Source organism: Antechinus flavipes, chromosome 5, assembly GCF_016432865.1.
Source record: "Antechinus flavipes isolate AdamAnt ecotype Samford, QLD, Australia chromosome 5, AdamAnt_v2, whole genome shotgun sequence".
Taxonomy (NCBI): domain Eukaryota; kingdom Metazoa; phylum Chordata; class Mammalia; order Dasyuromorphia; family Dasyuridae; genus Antechinus; species Antechinus flavipes.
The window spans coordinates 224,742,810-224,762,829 of NC_067402.1; the positions used below are offsets into that span (position 1 = coordinate 224,742,810).

Here is a 20,020-nt window from a genome sequence, read left to right on the forward strand (position 1 = left end):
TTGTTCAGATTCTAGAAGCTACTTATCAGAAAAATTCTTCCCCAATTAATTCTTCTACACTAAACATCCCATATTCTTCCAAACAATTTCATGGATTCTATTGCCCTTATCTTCCCATTTGCTCTCTACAATACATGTTCTAACTTATCAAAGATTTCTCTTAAAAGGTAAGTCCAAAAATGAACATAACACTGTTGATTCATAATTCCCTTGCAAGATACAAAGACAGATAGACAGATACACACACACACACACACACACACACACACACACACACACACCATTTCTCAAAGCATCTTCACTGAACAAGCTAACCTGCATAATGTTGACTTACTAATTTCTGCCCTGCAAAGTCCAGACCATGAATAAAACAATCTCCTCACTTAAAATGATGTTCCTTGCCCTTTTCCCCCTTACAAACTCTTTGCTAAGTGACTTCCTCTAGACACTCTTCTCCGATGAGCCCCATCCAGAGAGACCCTCACTCCATTCTTGGAATCATGTCTTCCTACCCCATTCCCTCAGTACTTGAGGCTTTGCTTATCAACAATATCAAGTTCTACTCTGTCCCCAGATATAGCCCAGGACTGTGCCTTCTCTGTGTAGTAGGACTGGATTAATAAATGGAAAGAAGGTCAATCAGTGTGGCAGAGGAAAAAATAGGAATTAAAAGAAGAAACTGACTCTATAGGTAAATCATATAATCACAGAAGACCAGAGATAGAAGGTACCTTGGAAATAATATGATCTGACCTCTTCCCTTTTAAAGTTATGGTGATGTTAAGCTATTTCTACAAGGCTAGTAAACACTTAAGTTAGGACTTGAACCCAAGTATATTAAACCCAGTGCAACAAATGAAATGACCCAGAAGCAAGAGTATGCTGATAAATAATTAACAGGCAGATTTTAGGAGGAGGAGAATGGGGTCAGGAGATGATGTGGTGGGTGAATCTTCAGAAATGTATCTGTGATGCACTTTCAAGTTTAGTTTGCATTATTAATACTTTCTCCACCATTTCCTTAAGTTTAGACAGTCTTAAGGAGAGAAAAGAAGAGGAAAAAGTCTACTATAGGCTGATTTCAGAAAAGCCTGGAAAGACTTACATGAACTGATGTTGAGCAAATTGAGCTGGCCAGGAAAATATTGTATATAGTGACAAGATTATGTGATGATCAACTGTGATGGGTTTGGCTCTTCTCCACAATGTGATGAATCAAGCAATTCTAATAGAGTTGGGATGGAAAATGCTATCTGCATTCAGAGGAAAAAGTATGAAGACTGAATGTGGATCAAAGAATAGTATTTTTACCTTTTTGTTTGTTTCTCTCTTTCTCATCATTTTCTTTCTATTTTGATCTGATTTTTCTCACACAATGTGACATATAGAAATACTTTTACAAGAATTGCACATATTTAAGCTATATCAGATTACTTACGTCTTAGAAAGTATGGGGGCTAAGGGAGGGAGAGAGAAAATTTTGGAAAACAACATCTTACAAAAATGAATGTTGAAAATTATTTTACATGTATTTGGAAAAATAAAATGATACTTAAAATTTAAAAATTTTAAATGTAAAGAATGAGGTGGACAGTTAATGACGAACCTTGAAGGCTAGGATACAAGAGTTTGACTTTAAAGACATATTCTCTGGTTGATGTTTTATAATAAAGTCCTTAAAACATTAAATCAATTAAATTAATTAAAAATTAAAATCAATCTTGTAAAGCTTTCAAGCTGTCTTGATACACTGTAGAATTAACTATAATTTGTATAGGACTGTGCGTATGCTACATCTCTATGAGTTATGTGCTATTATAATTCCCATTTTATGAATTGGCTGACACTTGGAAAGATTCAGTATCTAATCTATATAGGGGTATGTCCATCTTCAAGACTGGTGTTTTTACCCACTTTTTCTCTACTGCCCATTATACAATATTTTTCCTTAATATCGTGTCATTGGAGAGTATGTCTGGTCTTTGTTAACCTCTCATGGTCTCCATGAGAAAAGCTTTTGGAGTTCTTGGGAAGGCAAGCCTGGAGCTATATTTCCTAACCACATTAAAGAGGTACATTCAAGGATCCTGCACTACTAGCCCATCTGATCCAGCCAGCTAGTCCACAGATTACTTATCAATGATATTGTAGATTAAGAGTCTCTTTTCATACCTTTTCCAGACTAGTCAGTCTCTCTCTCTCCTCCCCATTCCTTCTCAGCAGTCCCTGTTGAAGAATTGTTGAGGCCAAGAAAAATCCCACAGTCCAGATCCTTCTAGAGATAACTCAGCCCGGGCTAATTGCAGTCACTTAATGAGATAAAATCCAAATTACATGAGCAAAGTTTGCAAGCCAAGCAGTTTGGGGGGTTTCATGTTATTTATTTGGTGTCTCAGATTTTGTTGGGAGAAAATGACTTCTTGCTTGAAGGCAAACCAAAACCCCAAATTAGGGAAATTACTCCTCTATAAAGGGGAAATGTTAAATCAGTCCCCAAAGAACTTCATCTCTGCTCAGGTTTAACTACCACTTTTTCCACCAGCAACATGAATCGTCAATTCACATACAAGTCAGGAGCTCCCACCAAGGGAGGCTTCAGTGGCTGTTCAGCAGTGCTCTCTGGGGGTCCCAGCAGCTCATCTTCTTACCGGGCAGGGGGCAAAGGACTTCAGGGTGGCTTTGGCAGTCGAAGTCTCTATAGCCTGAGAGGAACTAGGAGCATCTCTCTCAATGTGGCTGGGGGAAGTGGGAGGAGTGGGGGCTATGGTTTTGCTCGAGGTCGGGCTAGTGGTTTTGCTGGGAGCATCTTTGGTAGTGTTGCTCTGGGTCCTGTTTGCCCATCGGTATGCCCACCAGGAGGCATCCATCAAGTCACCATCAACAAGAGCCTTTTGGCTCCACTCAATGTGGAGCTGGACCCTGAGATCCAGAAAGTAAGGACCCAGGAGAGGGAGCAGATCAAAGCTCTCAACAACAAGTTTGCCTCTTTCATTGATAAGGTGGGTTGGCCAAGCTTCTTTATGTTGCCTTAAAAATTACTCTTCATATGTAAAAGCCAGTTAATGCATGACCTCTCTTTGCTTCCCATTTCATTCCTCTTTCTGTCTCTGTCTCTCTGTCTCTGTCTCTCTCTTTCTCTGTCTCTGTCTGTCTCTTTCTCTCTTTCTCTCTCTCTCTCTGTCTCTTTCTGTCTCTCTGTCTCTGTCTCTGTCTGTCTGTCTCTCTTTGTCTCTCTGTCTCTTTCTGTCTCTCTGTCTCTCTGTCTCTGCCTCTCTCTGTCTCTCTGTCTCTGTCTCTGTCTGTCTCTCTGTCTCTGTCTCTGTCTGTCTCTCTGTCTCTCTCTCTCTCTCTCTTTGTCTCTCTGTCTGTCTGTCTCTGTCTGTCTCTGTAGAGGCACTTTTATGTGTGCAGGTAGTGGGAGCAGAGGAAAATAAAAGGAAGCTAAAAATCAATTCTTACTCTTGAGTATCAGGGAGATGAAAGTCTCTCCCAGGAGAGGCTGGGGAAGGATCAGGGGAAACAGAGATGTGGGTTCAGAGAGACTAAGGGTCATGCTAAATGGTGTCTAGGTTTAAAAAATAACCTAATCTCTATAATAATTTCTACATGCTAGCATTTATATAGGGCTTTAAAGCATTTTGCAAACATTTGGTTTGTTCTTCATAACAACCTTGGAAAATAGATGTTATTTTTAACCCCATTAGGGTAGAAAACTGAATCAGACAAAGGTAAAGTGATTTTCTTGGAGGTGTTTCACAGCTAGGAAGTTTCTGAGGCAAGATATGAACTCAGGTTTTCCTGATGCTAGGTCCAGCATTCTATCCACTGAGTTAATTGCTTTGTTCTCTGGGAAAATGCTCTGAGTAGTGTCCTCAGAAATCTGTATTTGGAAGGACCTCAGAGTACCAGCACATCAATTTACCTGCTTGAAGGCATAACTGAGAAGGGATCTGCTCAAAACCCATAAAGTCATGAAGAAAGAATCTAATTCAGAAAAGCTTGTGATGGTGGTGGGGTCCCCACTATGCTTGGGACAGACACATGTCTGTAATCTCAATTATAAGAGGAGACTGGTGAATCTCTAGAGTCTGGGAGTCCTGAGTCTCCATAGGGCTAAAGATGATAGACTGTCAGCACTGTTGGGCACTAATTATTGGAGAACACTCTTGAAGCAGAGGACTGAATCTGGAAGGAAAAATGAAATAGATTGAAGCTTTCTTCCCAGTTACTAATTTAAATAGTTCATGAGTAGCCACTGAAGCTCTGATGAGAGAGAAATATCCTAAGAAAAAAAGTGTTATAGGATAAAATTGTAAAATAATTTTAGAATGTTTAGGTAAATTCTGGTTGGCCAATTCAAATAAGAATGTTTTGAGCACTTGCTTGATAGTTGAGACTAATGTAAGGGCAAGACAGTCTACCTTTCCTGACTCCCATACTCCTGTGTTATCTCTAGAGTGGGATAGGATGGACTGGGAGGCTGTCCTGGGTTGGCATTTTGGTATTCTGATAACTGTCCACCAAACAATATCAGATGGTGTTTTTAAGACTTAAATTTTTTTTTCAGGAAAGTTGATGCTACAGTTTTTTTTTTTTTTTGGCTTTCATTTTTTCCTCTTTTCTGCCTCCAATATCTATCTAAGAACTTCCTATCAATCAGAAGATGCTCATGAGGCAATTGTCATTCAGCACAAATTCCTCTTGCTATATTCAGTATCTTTTTGAAGGGGTCTATCATGGCATATAAGGTCTTGAGGGACAGAGGCAATGCTGCTCACCTTTGTTTTTATTTATCCCTTGAGGTGAGCTCTTTGTGATTTGGAATTTTCAAGTTGATTCTGTGGAACTACTTGTCAGGGATCCTAAAACTCATGGGATTTAGACCTGAAAGGGACCTTAGAAATCAATAAGTTTAACTCCCTAACTTTTTCAGATGAGGAAGAAGACGGGGAGAAATGAGTGATTCATTTAAGGTCAAATAGGGCAATAAGCACATTGTGAAGGAAATTCATGCATGGGTTATGTATAGGTTACACTAAATGACTTTTGAAATGACTTTCAATTCTAGAATTCAATGATTTATTAAGTATGGTCCAATCCATGGGATTGAGTTTTTTTCCAATGATAGTTGACCCTAGTTCATCATTCTCTATTTACTAAACATCTGTCCTGGGCCCAGGAATTAAAGTAGTTCATTGTGGTTGTGGTGAAACATTGACACGTGGATCAATGTTGAGAACAGTTACCAGAGATGTTGAACACGCAAAGAGGATGAATCATAAGTTAAAGATGAGATTTGGTCATAGGAGTTATTGCTTTTAATAGGAACTCATTCACTGTATGATTCTGGGATTCGTACTTATTAAAATTTTTATTTATTTTATTTATTAAAGCTTTTTATTTTCAAAACATATACATGGATAATTTTTCAACACTGACTCTTACAAAACCTTGTATTTAAGTTTTTCCTTCCTTCCCCCTCCCCATGGATGGAGAGTAATCCAATATATTTTAAACATATTAAAATATATATTAAATCCAATATATGTATACATATTTATACAATAATCTTGCTACACAAGAAAAGTCAGATTAAAAAGGAAAAAAATGAGAAAGAAAACAAAATGCAAGCAAACAACAAAAAGAGTGAAAATGCTATGTTATGAATCCGACTCAGCTGGAGTTAGTACTAACTGGGGCAAAGGAAGATAAAGTCATATTGTCCTTGGTTAAAAAAAGTGAGGGCAGTAGGAAAAAGAATTTTGAAGGAGCGGAAGGACTGGAATGTGGGCAAAAGAGAGATAAAATGTCCCAGGTAGGTGATCATATGACTTTAGATCTGGAAGGAACTTTTAAGATTATTTAGTTTTCCCTTCTCATTTCATGTAGTACTTATATTTATAGTTTACTAAATTATAAATTCCATAAGGATGGGGATTCTATCTTGGGTAAACTTTATGTCTCCTTTGGGATTAGCATAATAAGCATGCTATAAGGACTTTTTGAATTGAATTGTTGAGAAAGGATAAGGTGAATTAATAAGACTAAAATCAGAGAAGTAACAACAGTAAACATAAAGACATTTATAAGCACCATGGAACCAATGAGAAGGCCATTCAATAATCCAAAAAAGACTGGTTTTTCCTGTTTCTGATCAATCTCTCTAAGTGAGTGATGTTTTGATACCTTATTAAGTTTCATGTGTGTATATTTCATTTCTCAGTTAGACTGTAAGCAATTTGAAAACAGGGATTGGATCTTATACAATATCCTTCCTTCCTCTCACCCACCCTCAACTTTCCACCATCACTAACATTAGCATCTAGTCCAATGTTGTGCACATGGAGATACTCAGTAAAGATCTGATGAATGAAAGAATGAATGAACTAATGATCAAATGGGAGAGTGAATGAAGAGACAAAATTTTGGTTATCAAATTTAGTTTTAGATGCCTGTCATATTGAACTCTAGGCAGAGATATGCTGGTAAATGTTTACTAATGAACTTTTCAAAAAGTATATGCATGGCCTTTTGAAATTTTAATCTGAATTACTAATATTTTCTCTATTGCCCTAATAAGTCTAGACAATCAACCAAACAATATCAAATCCTAATTTGTAGCAATTGTTGATTTCTGAGATATAAATGCTTGAACTGAAAATGTAGCAATTGGCTGATTGGAGCGGGTGCCAGCATGTTCCAGGTTCTAAGTGTCTCAAATCCAATTTGGTTTGGATTCTAGGTGCGGTTCCTGGAGCAGCAGAACCAGGTATTAGAGACCAAGTGGAATTTGCTACAGCAGCTGGACCTGAGCAACTGCAAGAAGAACTTAGAGCCCATTTATGAGGGCTACATCAACAATCTGCAGAGGCAGCTGGAGGCCCTATCAGGGGACAGAGTGAGACTGGACTCTGAGCTCAGGAATATGAGAGAGCTTGTGGAGGACTTCAAGAAGAGGTGAGAAGGGAGCTTATTCTTGTGGGACTGGGTCCTGATAGAGATCAATCCAGCAGAGCTGAGACTAGCCCTGTGGGCACTGGGATATTTATCTTTTTCTAGAAGGGAGACAAAGAGATGAATAAGAGCTGGTGTGAGACATTCTTTCCCTAAGATGCCCTCCATTCATGCAGGTTTCAGAATTGCCAGGAATACTTAAAGAATTTGATACTAAGACTCTGTAACTTAGTATTTATTTACAAGATCCTAGAATAATCCTTCTAAATGTTATTATTTGTGAGTTTAGGGGAGATCCTATTTTAGCCCTCCCATCAAGATGGGAGTGGACCACATATGCTCACTATAATCTTCATCTTTATTTTTCTTCATTTCTTCATCTTCATCCCTTCCCATCTTCCCAACCAAAGATATGAAGAAGAAATCAATAAACGGACAACAGCAGAGAATGAGTTTGTGGTGCTCAAAAAGGTGAGGAGGTGGATCTCTATCAGTAACTGAAATAGGAAAAGTGGAAGGTGGAAGGAGGACAGAAGGAACTCAGCTCTTAGAGGAAGACACTAGATCTTCTGAGGGAATGTTACCTTTTCTCTGCTCTATTAAGCAGTAGATAGATTTGGGAAGGGGGAAAGCAACAAGGGGAAAGTAGGTGGCAGTGATAAAACAATTACCTGGTTTATTTATCATTTTCAAAGTTCCATCTCCATGGTAAGATATAAATAAAACAAAGTCTTATACAAACACAATCTTTTTTTTTTTATTATTACAGTTACTCTGGTAAGCTTTTGATTATTTAGGACACAGTCAAGGGGATTTCAGATGTGGATAATTTTTGAAAAAAAAATCTGTTTGCTTCAGGGATGTGTTACTTGATTTTCTGGGACAGTTGGTTTACCTTTTGAATCCTCCTTATCTGAGGCAAGGGCTCAAATGAATGTACATTTCCTGAGCATTCACTGACCCATAGTAATGGGAATGACCCTAAGTACATGTATGTGGGGTGGATGGTGAGAAGAAGCTTATGTGGATAATCAACAAGCAGATAAAGGAAAGATGATTGAATCTTATTTAATTCCCATTCCTTTCCAGAGAGAGGGAGTGATTTCCCCAAAATCTAAGAGTGAGTTATGGCAAAATAAAGATTAGAAACCAGACAACTTCCCACTGGTATAGATGGATCCAGTCTGAACTGGCTTTGAAAATTTGGTGGTAGAGAGAAGGGAAAGTGTCTATACTTTCAGGGAATGAAAAAAAAAACCCACATCAGGGAATATCTGTCCTTGTTCTAGGATGTGGATGCTGCTTACACAAATAAGGTGGAGCTACAGGCCAAAGTGGAGTCCCTGGATGGAGAAATAAAATTCCTTAAATGCTTGTATGAAGGAGTGAGTACTTTTTCTTTCTTTTTCTTTCCTCTCCTCACCTTCTTCCCTTTTCCCTTCTTCTCCATCTGTCTCTCTGCCTTGGCTTCTCTCTATGTTCTGACTCTCTCTTCCTTTTCCTCTTGCCTACTCCATGGAAGCAGTGCAGGAACTCCCTCCAGCTCCTTCCTAAAACACTAAACAGCATTTCATAATGCTTCCCTCACCTTCTTGATAATACTCCTAGCACTAATTGAAAAAGATAGTTCTTGATTAAATTCTGCATTCTCTTTTTACTTTCAAGTTGATATTCATTCTTTCTCAGACTTTTGTGAGATTATGGCATCATCCCAGTTCATCCCAGGTTTAATTCTTGCAGCAGGTAGCATCAGAGACAAAGGCAGAGGGAACAGTCTACCCTGGAAAGTCTAAGAATCCAAGTGCTCTCTAGTGTGCACATTTAGGGGGATTCAAGAAGAAGAAGAATGTTGACGTCATATATGTAGTTTTGATCAGTTTTGGCATTCAGTGAGATCCTTCAGACTTCCTTTGATCTACCAAGTTCACTCCCTTTCTCCCCAGAGAGCTCTGGTAGTTCCTCTTGCTCCAGGGCACTCTGAGGTCCCTCCCTCTTCACATACACACATCCCACACCACACACACACACACACACACACACACACACACACACACACACTGGGTGGGAGAAAGGTAGGTCCTCAGTGATGTTGAATACTTAGGGTATTCCACTGGCCAGACTAAACATCTTGTCATTCATGCCTTTCTTCTTGGGTACCTAAAGAGTGATACTCTCTCCCCATTCATACTTCATCTCAATCAGTATAGCCTCAGTAGGAAGTGTTTTTATGTTCAGGAATCTCTGGGGAGGGTAGAACTTCTTTTGGTTCTCTTTATTCCTGATTCCAAGAGCCAGATTTCTCTCTGTGTCCTTTAGGGTTTAGGTCAAGGGTTGCCTGGACAGCTTATGGTAAACAGGTCAGGATTCCAAGTCTATAGGGCACCGAAAATCTCCAAGACCACCATATAATTGTTTTGTTTATCCAGATATGTCCTTTACCACACATAGTGGAGTATGTGAACAACCTTTCCATTACAGGGGCTTTGTGCTCTGCTATCCTATTAGCAATTAAAATATATCTCTCATTCAAACATTTTCAATTGAGTTATTTCTTCGATTAAACTATAAATTCTTTAGTCTGATATTTAATGTGCCCCCAATCTGACTTCAATTTATCTGACTTGATTTCATGTTAGTCTCCTTTTACATTCTCTTAGTCAGCCAGACTAGGCTGGTCACTGTTTCTAAATCATGTTCTTGCTCTGCTGTCCCCCACCTTTGCATTTGAAAAGCCCACCCCCTCTGCTAGAACATCCCACTCTTCTCTCTACCTTTTGAATCTATCCAAATCTACCTCATCATTGAAAGCTTCCCTAATGTTCTCAGTAAACCATCTTCAAATTTCCCCAGGTCAAAGTATCTGAACCTTTCCTTTGCTTTCTGTGAAGTCATTTCAATCTGAATTTCTTCCTACTTCTTTTATCCTTTTAGGAGATTGCCCAGATCCAGTCACACATCAGTGACACGTCTGTCATTCTCTCCATGGATAATAACCGAAACCTAGACTTGGGCAGCATCATTGATGAAGTTAGGAGTCAATATGAGGAGACCGCCATGAAGAGCAAGACTGAGGCTGAGAACTTGTATCAGTCTAAGGTAAGACTGGAGCAGCACTACTTGACATATGCTCCAGGCTGGTCTATTCTTTTCATGAAACTTGGACTAAGGTTCAAGACCTACTCTGTGTATGATTCTGTCCTGGGTGGTTGGAGAGTGAGATCCATACTGGGAATGTGTGGTCACTGGCCTAGGAGAAATATTAATCTGATTGGGGAGAACTGGACATATACTCAGTACACATCTCTAGGCAAAGAGGTATAGAGTGTCAAGTGTAAGTGAGTTTAGGGCCAATTAACACTAAGTAAGAAAGCTTTCTAGAGGAGGTGAGTTAGAGAAGGTTTAGAAGGCTGCAAAAGACATGGACTCTCCTGCTAATTAAAATTAATTGCTATGGGGGGGTGCTATTTCAGCTGTGATTTGAATCTGCCTTAGTTCTCTAATCAAACCCAATTCTAGGGCTCAAAAAAGAGAGAGAGAATGAGTCACTTTGATCTTAACATCCCTAATGGTTAATGAGTGGGAAGGTAATTCTTCAGATAACTTGATTTCTCACTGGGAGACTATTTTCTAAATACCCCTTGGGGTTTATCAGACTCTTTCTCAAGAGAATTACAAACGATGGACAGACCTTATTATAATTCTTAGGAGACAGGTTGGTAGGGGAAAGATCAGAAGTTATAGATTTCTCCAAATCTAGGAGACAGTATTTAACCATAAGACTTCATTCCCATTCCCTGTTGCCCATACAGAAGGTCAAAACTTTAAATCGAAGAGGAATTTTAAAAGTATAGTTTCCACATTTTATAGATGCTGTAACTAATTCTGAGAAAGATTGCTGTGCTTTGCCCAAAGTTACATAGTCAGAAAGTTTCAAAGGCAGGATTACTGATATCTTCCCGACTCCATGCCCAATTTTCTTACTCACTGTACCATCTCATTGTTCTGAAATCCACCTAAGGAGTGTGTAATGCAACACCTTGAATCCTTGGATGAATTATTTGTTCAATGGAGTTAGCTTTAGTTTTAGACAGATTTTTCTTTTGGATTTGCTCTCTTATTACCTTTTACATTTAAAGAAAATGAGGCCCATAAAAAGTGACTTGTGCAATATTGCATGGGTATTAAATAGAAAAGCTAGCTGAGATTTGAGTTCAGGTCCCTGATGTAAAATCAAAGTTTCTTGGTGTGTGCTGGGGAGGAAAGACTTATCTTGGGTTAGTTTCCTGATAGAAAGTTTCTGAATATCTTTCAAAGTCACCTAAAAATAATTTTAGAGAATACTCTTTTGACTCAGGAAGTCAATGAGAGGCAGCAGGGTGGCCACTATTCACATAAAAATTGTAGGGATCAGGATTGATTCTCTCTCTAGATCCTGGGTTCTTAATGTGTGTGTGTGTGTGTGTGTGTGTGTGTGTGTGTGTGTGTGTGTGTGTTGGACTCCTTTGATTGAGTCTAGTGAAAAATATGGTGCCTTTTTCAGTCAAATTTTTAAATGCATAAAATAAAATATCCAGATTTATCAAGGGAATTATATTGAAATTGATGATTAAAATATTTCAAAAACAAGTTTCTGGACCCTCACTCTAAAAGCAATCATCTAGATAAAGTATGGCTAGGAGGAGACACCCATCCCTACCTTGACTGACTAAAATATTCATCATCCTCAAACAGATCAGATCAGATAACACACGTAATATGTAGCTATAAACAACATCAGTGTAAGCTATTATTATGATTATTTCTATTATCATTGTTGGTAGTAATGATAGTGATGAAAATACTAAGCAGACATATAGAAGAGGAAGAAAGTTACTATACCATCTGTAGGTGGGATAAAATCAAAGATCATGGGAAAGAGCTCCATGCTCTTGGGAATACATGGCCATTTAAAGAAGTCTGAGTTCAGAAGCATCAGAAGGGTAAGGGAGGAGATAGCCTGGGGATCAGACTTGCTGTAGATAATTCGTAGAAGGAGAATGGAAAGTACTCTGTATTTGTCTAATGAATATCTGAGTATGGTATCAGAAGACATACTATGGGCATGGAATCCAGTTTATTTTAAACTATTTGTGTTATAAGAAAGGGAGCTCAGGCTCCTGTAATCCCCAGACCAAAATGATTGAATTTCAAGGTTGGATAAGGGGCAAAGAGTATTGAGTCCAACCCAGAGCTAAACAAAAATCTCTTCTAAAACCCATGTTAAATAGGCACCTAGTTTTAGCTGGGCAAACTCTAGAAGAGGGGAGGCTGCTACTGTTTTCCCTACCTTCTAAGACATCTCATTCCACTTTGGGAGAACTTTAATAGCTAGGAGTTAGGAAGGTTTTTTTTTTTTTTTTTACATGAAGTCAAAATTTGCATTTTTCAGCAGTAATTTTCTTTTTGCATTTTTGTCACACTCTCTGACTTTTTCCTGTCTCTCTCTGTCCCTTATCTTTCCTTTCCTTTCTCTTTGTCTGTTTCTTTCTCCCTTTCACATGTACTTATTTCTCCACTACCACAATAACTGTTGATAGCCTGAGTTATGGAAGTGATAAAAGAAAGTTTCCCTTCCTAATCCCAACTTTATTTATTTATTCATTTTAAAGAAAAGAATCCTCTTATGGATAACTGCGAGCTTTATAGGGACAAAAGGATGTTTTGGGGTGTCTTCATTGCCACATTAGATGAAATGGGATGATTAATCGAATAGAATTTATTTGAGATGAAAAATAAAAACAAATACAAATGAGCCAATTGCTTAATCATTTAATATTCTCTTGACAAACATTAAATGTTTATGATGGAATACATTGTGCTAGATTCTAATTAAGTGGAAAGAATTAAATCATTGCCCTTAAAGTGCTCATAATGGCTGAAGGGATTGTTGCCAAAAAAGGCAACCTAAAAGTGGGACATGCCTCCATAGATCTCTTCTCCCACCTTCTCAGCCCCTTAGGACAGTGATGCTATGCCATATATTCTGGTTAGCATCCCAATAATTGTTTGGGTTAGTAATACTGTTTTGGAATCCAGTTCCAGGAGTTGCAGCTGGCAGCCAGCAGGCATGGGGATGATCTCAAACACACCAAGAATGAGATCTCAGAGCTGAGCCGGCTCATCCAGAGGCTTCGCTCAGAGATTGAGAATGTGAAGAAGCAGGTGAGTGCATCTTAATGGACCCTGTCCCATTAAGGGTGTGAGGGTGGGGAGTTAGGTTTCCTGGAACCCAGAACCTAAATTGGGAATGAGATGGCATCCCCACAAGTACCTATTCCTTCATTTTTACTCCTTAGGTCTCTGAATCCCCAACAGTATTTTTTTTATTTCTGGTATTTAACTCATTCTCTTCACTCAGCCTATCTCAGACTCCCACCTTTCACATTCTTATTCCCTATCTTTGTATCTTCAGTCTTCATATCTCTCATCTTTTCTAATTAACCCTATTCCTTTCCTCCCCACTAAGTCCCAAACTCTATGTTCAGCCCATCCCTGTCTACTTCATACATCCTGTCACACTTCACACTCAGCCTGAGCTCCTATATACAGCTTTTCTCTCCTATCTTCCCATTCAACTTTATTCTCTTATGCTTAGCCCTATGTCTCTATATTACTTATTCTCCAGGCCTGGTAATTAACCTCAAACTCTAGGGCAGAAACAATTGGAAAATATTTTTCCATAAGTCTCTGAGGTCTGCAATGGAAATATTTGTCCTCAAGTATAAGGTTTCTCCCCTGATCATTCAGCAGTTACTCTTTCCCATCTGACTTCCAATGAATAGAGCAGCTAGCTACACAGTAAATTCAATCTGGAATCAACTGCAATGATGAATGATGAATGGAAAGGTGAGCTTGAGTGCCTTAGAATTGGTCCTTTGCCCCACAGTGCTCCAACCTGGAGACAGCCATTGCAGATGCTGAGCAGAGGGGTGACTGTGCCCTGAAAGATGCCAGGGCCAAGCTGGATGAACTGGAAGGTGCCCTACATAGTGCGAAGGAGGAACTAGCCCGCCTGCTGCGAGACTACCAGGAGCTGATGAGTACCAAGCTTGCCTTGGACATTGAGATTGCAACCTACAGAAAACTCTTGGAGGGCGAGGAGTGCAGGTGAGGGTGGGAAACAGCTCATTTAATTTAAGTGTGGCTTGTGTGAAGACCAGTCAGTAGACCTCATGGAAAGAAAATAGTAGGATTAATTAAATTGTAAAGCAGGTCTAAGAGAGGGCAAATGTATTTAGCTTTTTTCCTAGGGGCCAGACTTAGATGCCAGTGTTTTCACTGTATGAATTTAAATGTATCAGTTAACTCCTTAGGGTCTGTGTAAAATAGGAGTTTTGGACTAGCTGCTTTCCAAGGTTCTATTCAACTGTAACTTCATCATATTTTGTGATCCATTAAGAGAAGTTAGCAGATGGGTGGGAGCCTGGAGATGAGAGATGGAAGTGAATGAAATCAGACATCTAAAAGGAATGAGAGAGTTTGGCTTTCAGGTTTTTTTTTAATTTTAATTTTTATTGTTATGAATCTAGTCTTCCTATCTGGATATTTGTTGAATGAGTTCTATATGTCTGTCATTCTGGGATGCTGTTCCCTACAGAAAAACTCATGCTTATTTCTTTCTTTCAGGATGTCTGGAGAGTACACCAACTCTGTGAGCATCTGTAAGTATCCTGAACCCTTTCATCAATTAAAATCAATTGATAAATACTTATTGAATCTGTGAAGACCTCCATCAAATCAATCAAAAATACAATCAACCCCCAAAAAGTACTATTTAAACTCACAACAATCGCACAACCCAAACCCCCACTAATTACAAGATTTGAACCCCTATACACAGGAGAAGGCTTAGAAGCAAAAGCAACAAACCCCCAAATCAGGAGGTCTTCAAATATACTGGTAGAGCCCTCCATGGATTATTTCTTATTTATTTTGTGTATGGATTATTCAGATATAGTTTGTATATTTTTGTCCTTGAGAGCAAGGATTACCTTTTTGACTTTTCTATCCCCAGTACCTGGCACACAATAGGTGCTTAATAAATGCTTACCGACTAACTAAATAATTTTTGGTGACTCCTCAAACGTTTTGAAGCTTAATAAATACAAGTTGACTGACCATTTATTTTTTTTAGTTTTACCTTTTTGGAATAAAGCATTTATATAACAGTACAATATAAAAGATGACTATACATGAAGCTGCAAATCTACTATGCACAACTTTTTCTTTTTCCCTTTTTTTCTTCCTTCTCTGTTTTAGAGATAGCTACCATTAAGCACAAATATCTATATCTATCTATATTTATATATCTATATACTTATGTAAAATTATTCTATGTGTACTTCTATTCAGTTCTTTCTCTGGCTGCAGAGAATTTCTTCATATGTTCTTTATGGTTAATTTGGGTATTTATAATGTCAAAGTAACATTTGCTCAAAGTAATTCTTAATGTTCTCTTAGTTTTACTCATTTTTCTCTTCATTATTTCATGCAGATCTTTCCAAATTTTTCTAAAATCTTTAAGCTTCTTTCTTATAGCACAATAGTATTACATCACAATCATATCCTACAACTTGTTCAGCCTTTCCCCAATCGATGGACATCCCTCCAATGTCTAGGTTTTTGCCACTACAAAAAGAAATGCTATAAACATTTTAGAATTTATAGTTTTTTTTCCCTTTTCACCCTAATCATCTTCGAAGATATATCAAATAGTAGTAGTGCTGGGTCAAAAGGTATAAGTAATTTAATAACTCTTTGTATATAATTCCAGGTTGCTTTCCAAAATGATTGTATCATATTACAATCCCACCAATAATGAATTACTGCCCTAATTTTTTCCACATCCCTTTGAACATTTGTCACTTTCACTTTTTATCATTTTAGTCAATCTGGTAGGTGTAAAATAACATCTCAAGATAGTTTTAATTTGTATTTCTCTAATTAATAATGATTTCAAGTATTTCTATATGACTATAAATTGTTTTGATTTCTTCATTAAAAACTACCATTTTTATGCTTTTGGACCATTTATCAATTGTGAAATAACTCATCTTCTTACAGATCTGACAAAGTTTTTTATACATTTTAGACATAATACCTTTATCTGATAAATGGTCTATAAAATTCTCTCCTCCCCTTTTCCACTACAATTTTCTTCTTTCTTTCTAACCGTGGCTATATTTGTTTTCTTTGTACAAAACTTTTTTCATTTAAAAATTTTATTTTTAATTTATGGAATAAAATATGTACATAATCCAGTACAATAAAAACATGACTGTGCATGAAATTGCAATTGACTGCACAACTTGCTATTCCTTTCAACTATACAAAAAAATTATTTTGTAAATTTTTTTTCCTTCTCCCCTCCCTATCTCCCTTCCCCATCCTACAAATGGCTTTCATTAAACACAAATAGACAATTTATTCTTGCTGCTGGCAGTTGTACATCTCTTTCCTGAGTCGTCCCTTTCTTTGCCTTCTCAGTTTCTTCTTCACTACGTTCAAGATTTTCCTGTTAGTCACCTAAGTTTTAGTGAGCACCTACTTTTCTCCAGGCATTTGTTTCTGTACTCTGGGAAAAAAATGGTTTAATCTCATGTCACGAGAGAAAATTCTCTAAGTAAAGACTACATTAACATGATAAATTTGCCAAGTTTGTTGGAGGGGGACAGAAAAGCGTAAACAGATGTTGAGCAGGGGAGCAACATGAAGTTATTTGTACATATAATCTATCCTTTGTTTAAAATTCCCTCTGAGAGAGCTTATTCATTGAGAGCCTCTATAATCTACAGAGAGGGACAACATGCAGGGAAAAATTTGTCTTCTTAGAAAGTGTCTTTTTCATTAATCACTTCATTCCCAATTGCAATTACAAGATTCCAGAAAAAGAAATTCTTCCTCTTTCCCCCAAATCAGATAATAAACAAACCACAATAAAAAACTTAGCAAGCCCAGACCAACATTCATTTTTGTAAATTGTTCTCAGAACAATTTTTATTATCAGCAGAGCTGACTTTTGTCTCTTCTTCATATGGATGAGGTGTACTGGTTTTTCCCCCAGATTTGTTTGGCTTAAGCCAATTAGTAGGAAAAATCTTGGATTATAAAATTTAGGATGGGCTCAATTGTTCTGTTTTATAGATGAGAAAACTGAGGCCTAGAGAGCAAAAATGATTTGCCCAATTCAGATAAAATAGCCTAGTTGCAAATCAAAAGCAGGTGTTGGGTCTCAAGGGTTCTTGCCACAGGGCCACCACTGTCTATTTCAATGTATTGATTTGTTTCACTTGACTCTACCTTTGTATTTGTTGAAAGAGACCATCTGAGGGAAGATTAATGGTTAAATGATAAGCAAAAAAACCCATCAATAAACATTTTATGATATCCACAGACTTAAACAAAAAAGTAGAGATGGGAAAATAAATGCAATGATTTTGCTTCTGCCTTGTTAAATTTAGTATATATGAAATTTTCTTTTTTAAAAAGTATATCATTTCCTTAGTTACACATAAAACAATTTTTTACTTTTGTTTTTAAAACTTTGAGTTTCAGATTCTCTCCCTTTTTCTCCCCTCCTTCCATGTGGAGAAAGTATATGGAAGTTAGGCAAAACATTTTCATAAAAGTCATATTGCAAAAGAAAATATAAATTTCCCCTCCTCTCCAAAAACATAGAGAAAAATAAGTTTTTAAAATAAGCATGCTTCAATTTGTATTCAGACACAATCAGTTCTTTCTCTGGGTATGGACAGCATTTTTCATCATAAATCCTTCAGAATAGACTTTGATTATGGTTGAGAATAATAAAGTCTTTTATAGTAGATCATCCCACAATGTTACTATACATTATACATAGTACATTTCATTTTTCATGAACACATGGAGGACTTTCCTTTTTTAAAAAGGAATTTTTTTTATATTTTTATATTTGTTTAATATTTTGATTTCCCCAATTACACAAGAAACAAATTTTAAATTTGTTTTTAAAATTTTGAGTTTCAGATTCTCTCCCTTCTTCTCCATTCCCACCCTCTTTAAGAAGGCACATGTAAAAGGCATATGTAAAAATCATGTGACATAAGAAAATATAGATCTCTTCTCCTTCTCCCAAAAAACTTAAGAAAAATAGTGTTATTTTAAATTATGCTTCAATCTGCATTCAAACCCAATCAGTTGTTTCTCTGGGTATGAACAGCATTTTTCATTATAAATCCTTCAGAGTAGTCTTGGATCATTGTATTGTTGAGAATAGCAAAGTCCTTCATAGCTGATCATCCCACAATATTGTTATTACTTTGCACATAGTACCTTTCATTTTGCATGAGCTCATGGAGGACTTTCTAGGTTTTTCTGAGAGCATTCTGCTCATCATTTCTTATAGAAAAATAGTATTCCATATATGAATATTTCTTTTTAAAAAACCAACAAAAGCTCATAGTTTCTCTTTCTGTATTGAAATATTTCTTCATAGCTTTCAGTTTAAAAATGCCAGAATATCATGTAAAGCTTAATTTTCACTAAAATTTAGATTCTCTAATATACTGTAATAATGTACTCTTTGGGAGTTTATATACTCTCATTTGCTTGAAGAATTAACAGTAGTCTGATTAGAGATAATTCTTCCTAGTTATAGGTTACTTCCCTGTGTTACTAATCTAAATCCTGTTCTGATTTCATTTTGATACACATTCTTTTTGGCTTCTCCAGGACACAGTATAACTATCTTTTTTCTTTTTTTTATAGCTGTGATCAGCAGCACCATGGCTGGGAATGCTAACACGGGGACTGGATTTGGGCTCAGTGGCGCCAGCTCTTATGGTTTTCGACCCAGCTCAGTCAGTGGTGGCTACGCGACTCTTGGTGGAGGATGTGTTATTGGCAGTGGGGCCTGCAGCCCGAGGGGAGAATCCAAGACCCAACTGAGCAGTACCAACGAATACAAGGACACCCTTGGGAAGATGTCTTTGGCTCTGAGCTCACCCACCAAGAAAATAACAAGATAAACAGCCTAGAACTAGGGTTAGGGCTGGATGCTTTGAGGTTCTACTTTCTGAGGGTCTCTTGCCCTCATGCAAGGATGGATGTTCCCCTAATTGCCTTTTAATTTACTTCTTCAAGAAGTTCCTCTCCTCTTTAGAAACCTTTCCTTCCTTTTCTTTTTCTCTTTTCCTTTATTTTTCAGTCTGGGCTCTCTACCTTAGTTTTTCTTGCTAGAAAACCAGACTTTTAGGCACAGAGGTTGCCTTGTCTGCCCCCTCATTTCTACTCAGAACAGTCCAGCATTCACTAGTGAAGGAAATGCTTCCATGTTTATTATCCCTCTAGAGAAGATAATTACACAGCCTGAATCATTGCTGATGACCTGGGGCTTTAGAAAAAAGGGAAGTCCTTCTTCTGGGAAAGTCCCAGTTCTTAAAGCTGCAGCTTCCATCCTGCTTGTACACTGAGTCCCTGGTTCTCCTTCCCAAGGGAATGCCTGTTTTAAGCCTGCAGAAGTTGTGTCCTGCCTAGTCACTTCATTTCAATGAAAACAAAGATAGGGACTGCTTCTTCTTCTTCTTCTTCTTCTTCTTCTTCTTCTTCTTCTTCTTCTTCTTCTTCTTTTTCTTCTTCTTTTTCTTCTTCTTCTTCCTTCTTCTTCTTCTATTTTTTTTTTTTTGGCCTGGTTGAGTGGAAGGGAAATTAATTTTTTTCCCCAGAGTGAGGTGAAGTCTGATTGAAGGAGGTAGTTTTCAGAAAAAACATGCTGAAAGCAAAATCCTTGCATGTAAAAAGAAAGAGGGCTCATCTGTCAACTGTAATCCCTTTTCCAAATGAGAATATTACAGGAAATCAAAGGGGAAGCTCATGATGATGCTGGACAGCTCTAGTGGATGGGGGTTTTCTCAGAGAGTAGTGTAAACAAAAGGCCATATGTTATTGTACATGTGACTTCATGGTTTTGTTTTTCCTTTGCTGCTTGACCTCTCTGTTCATTATTTTTTTCCCTTTCTGTGTCACTTCAATAAACTCGATAAATTTAATG

General features: G+C 37.5%; 1 protein-coding gene across 1 annotated transcript; it reads left to right on the top strand.

Annotated features, from left to right (window-relative positions):
- Window positions 1-2,516: 2,516 nt before the first annotated feature.
- On the top strand, window positions 2,517-19,554 carry LOC127539459 (keratin, type II cytoskeletal 73-like). The gene is made up of 9 exons (XM_051963684.1): window positions 2,517-2,999; window positions 6,743-6,957; window positions 7,365-7,425; window positions 8,244-8,339; window positions 9,886-10,050; window positions 13,030-13,155; window positions 13,880-14,100; window positions 14,620-14,654; window positions 18,739-19,554. The coding sequence occupies exons 1-9, from the start codon at window positions 2,547-2,549 to the stop codon at window positions 18,996-18,998; spliced, it is 1,632 nt and encodes a 543-aa protein (XP_051819644.1). The 5' UTR covers window positions 2,517-2,546; the 3' UTR covers window positions 18,999-19,554.
- The last annotated feature ends 466 nt before the right edge of the window (window positions 19,555-20,020 follow it).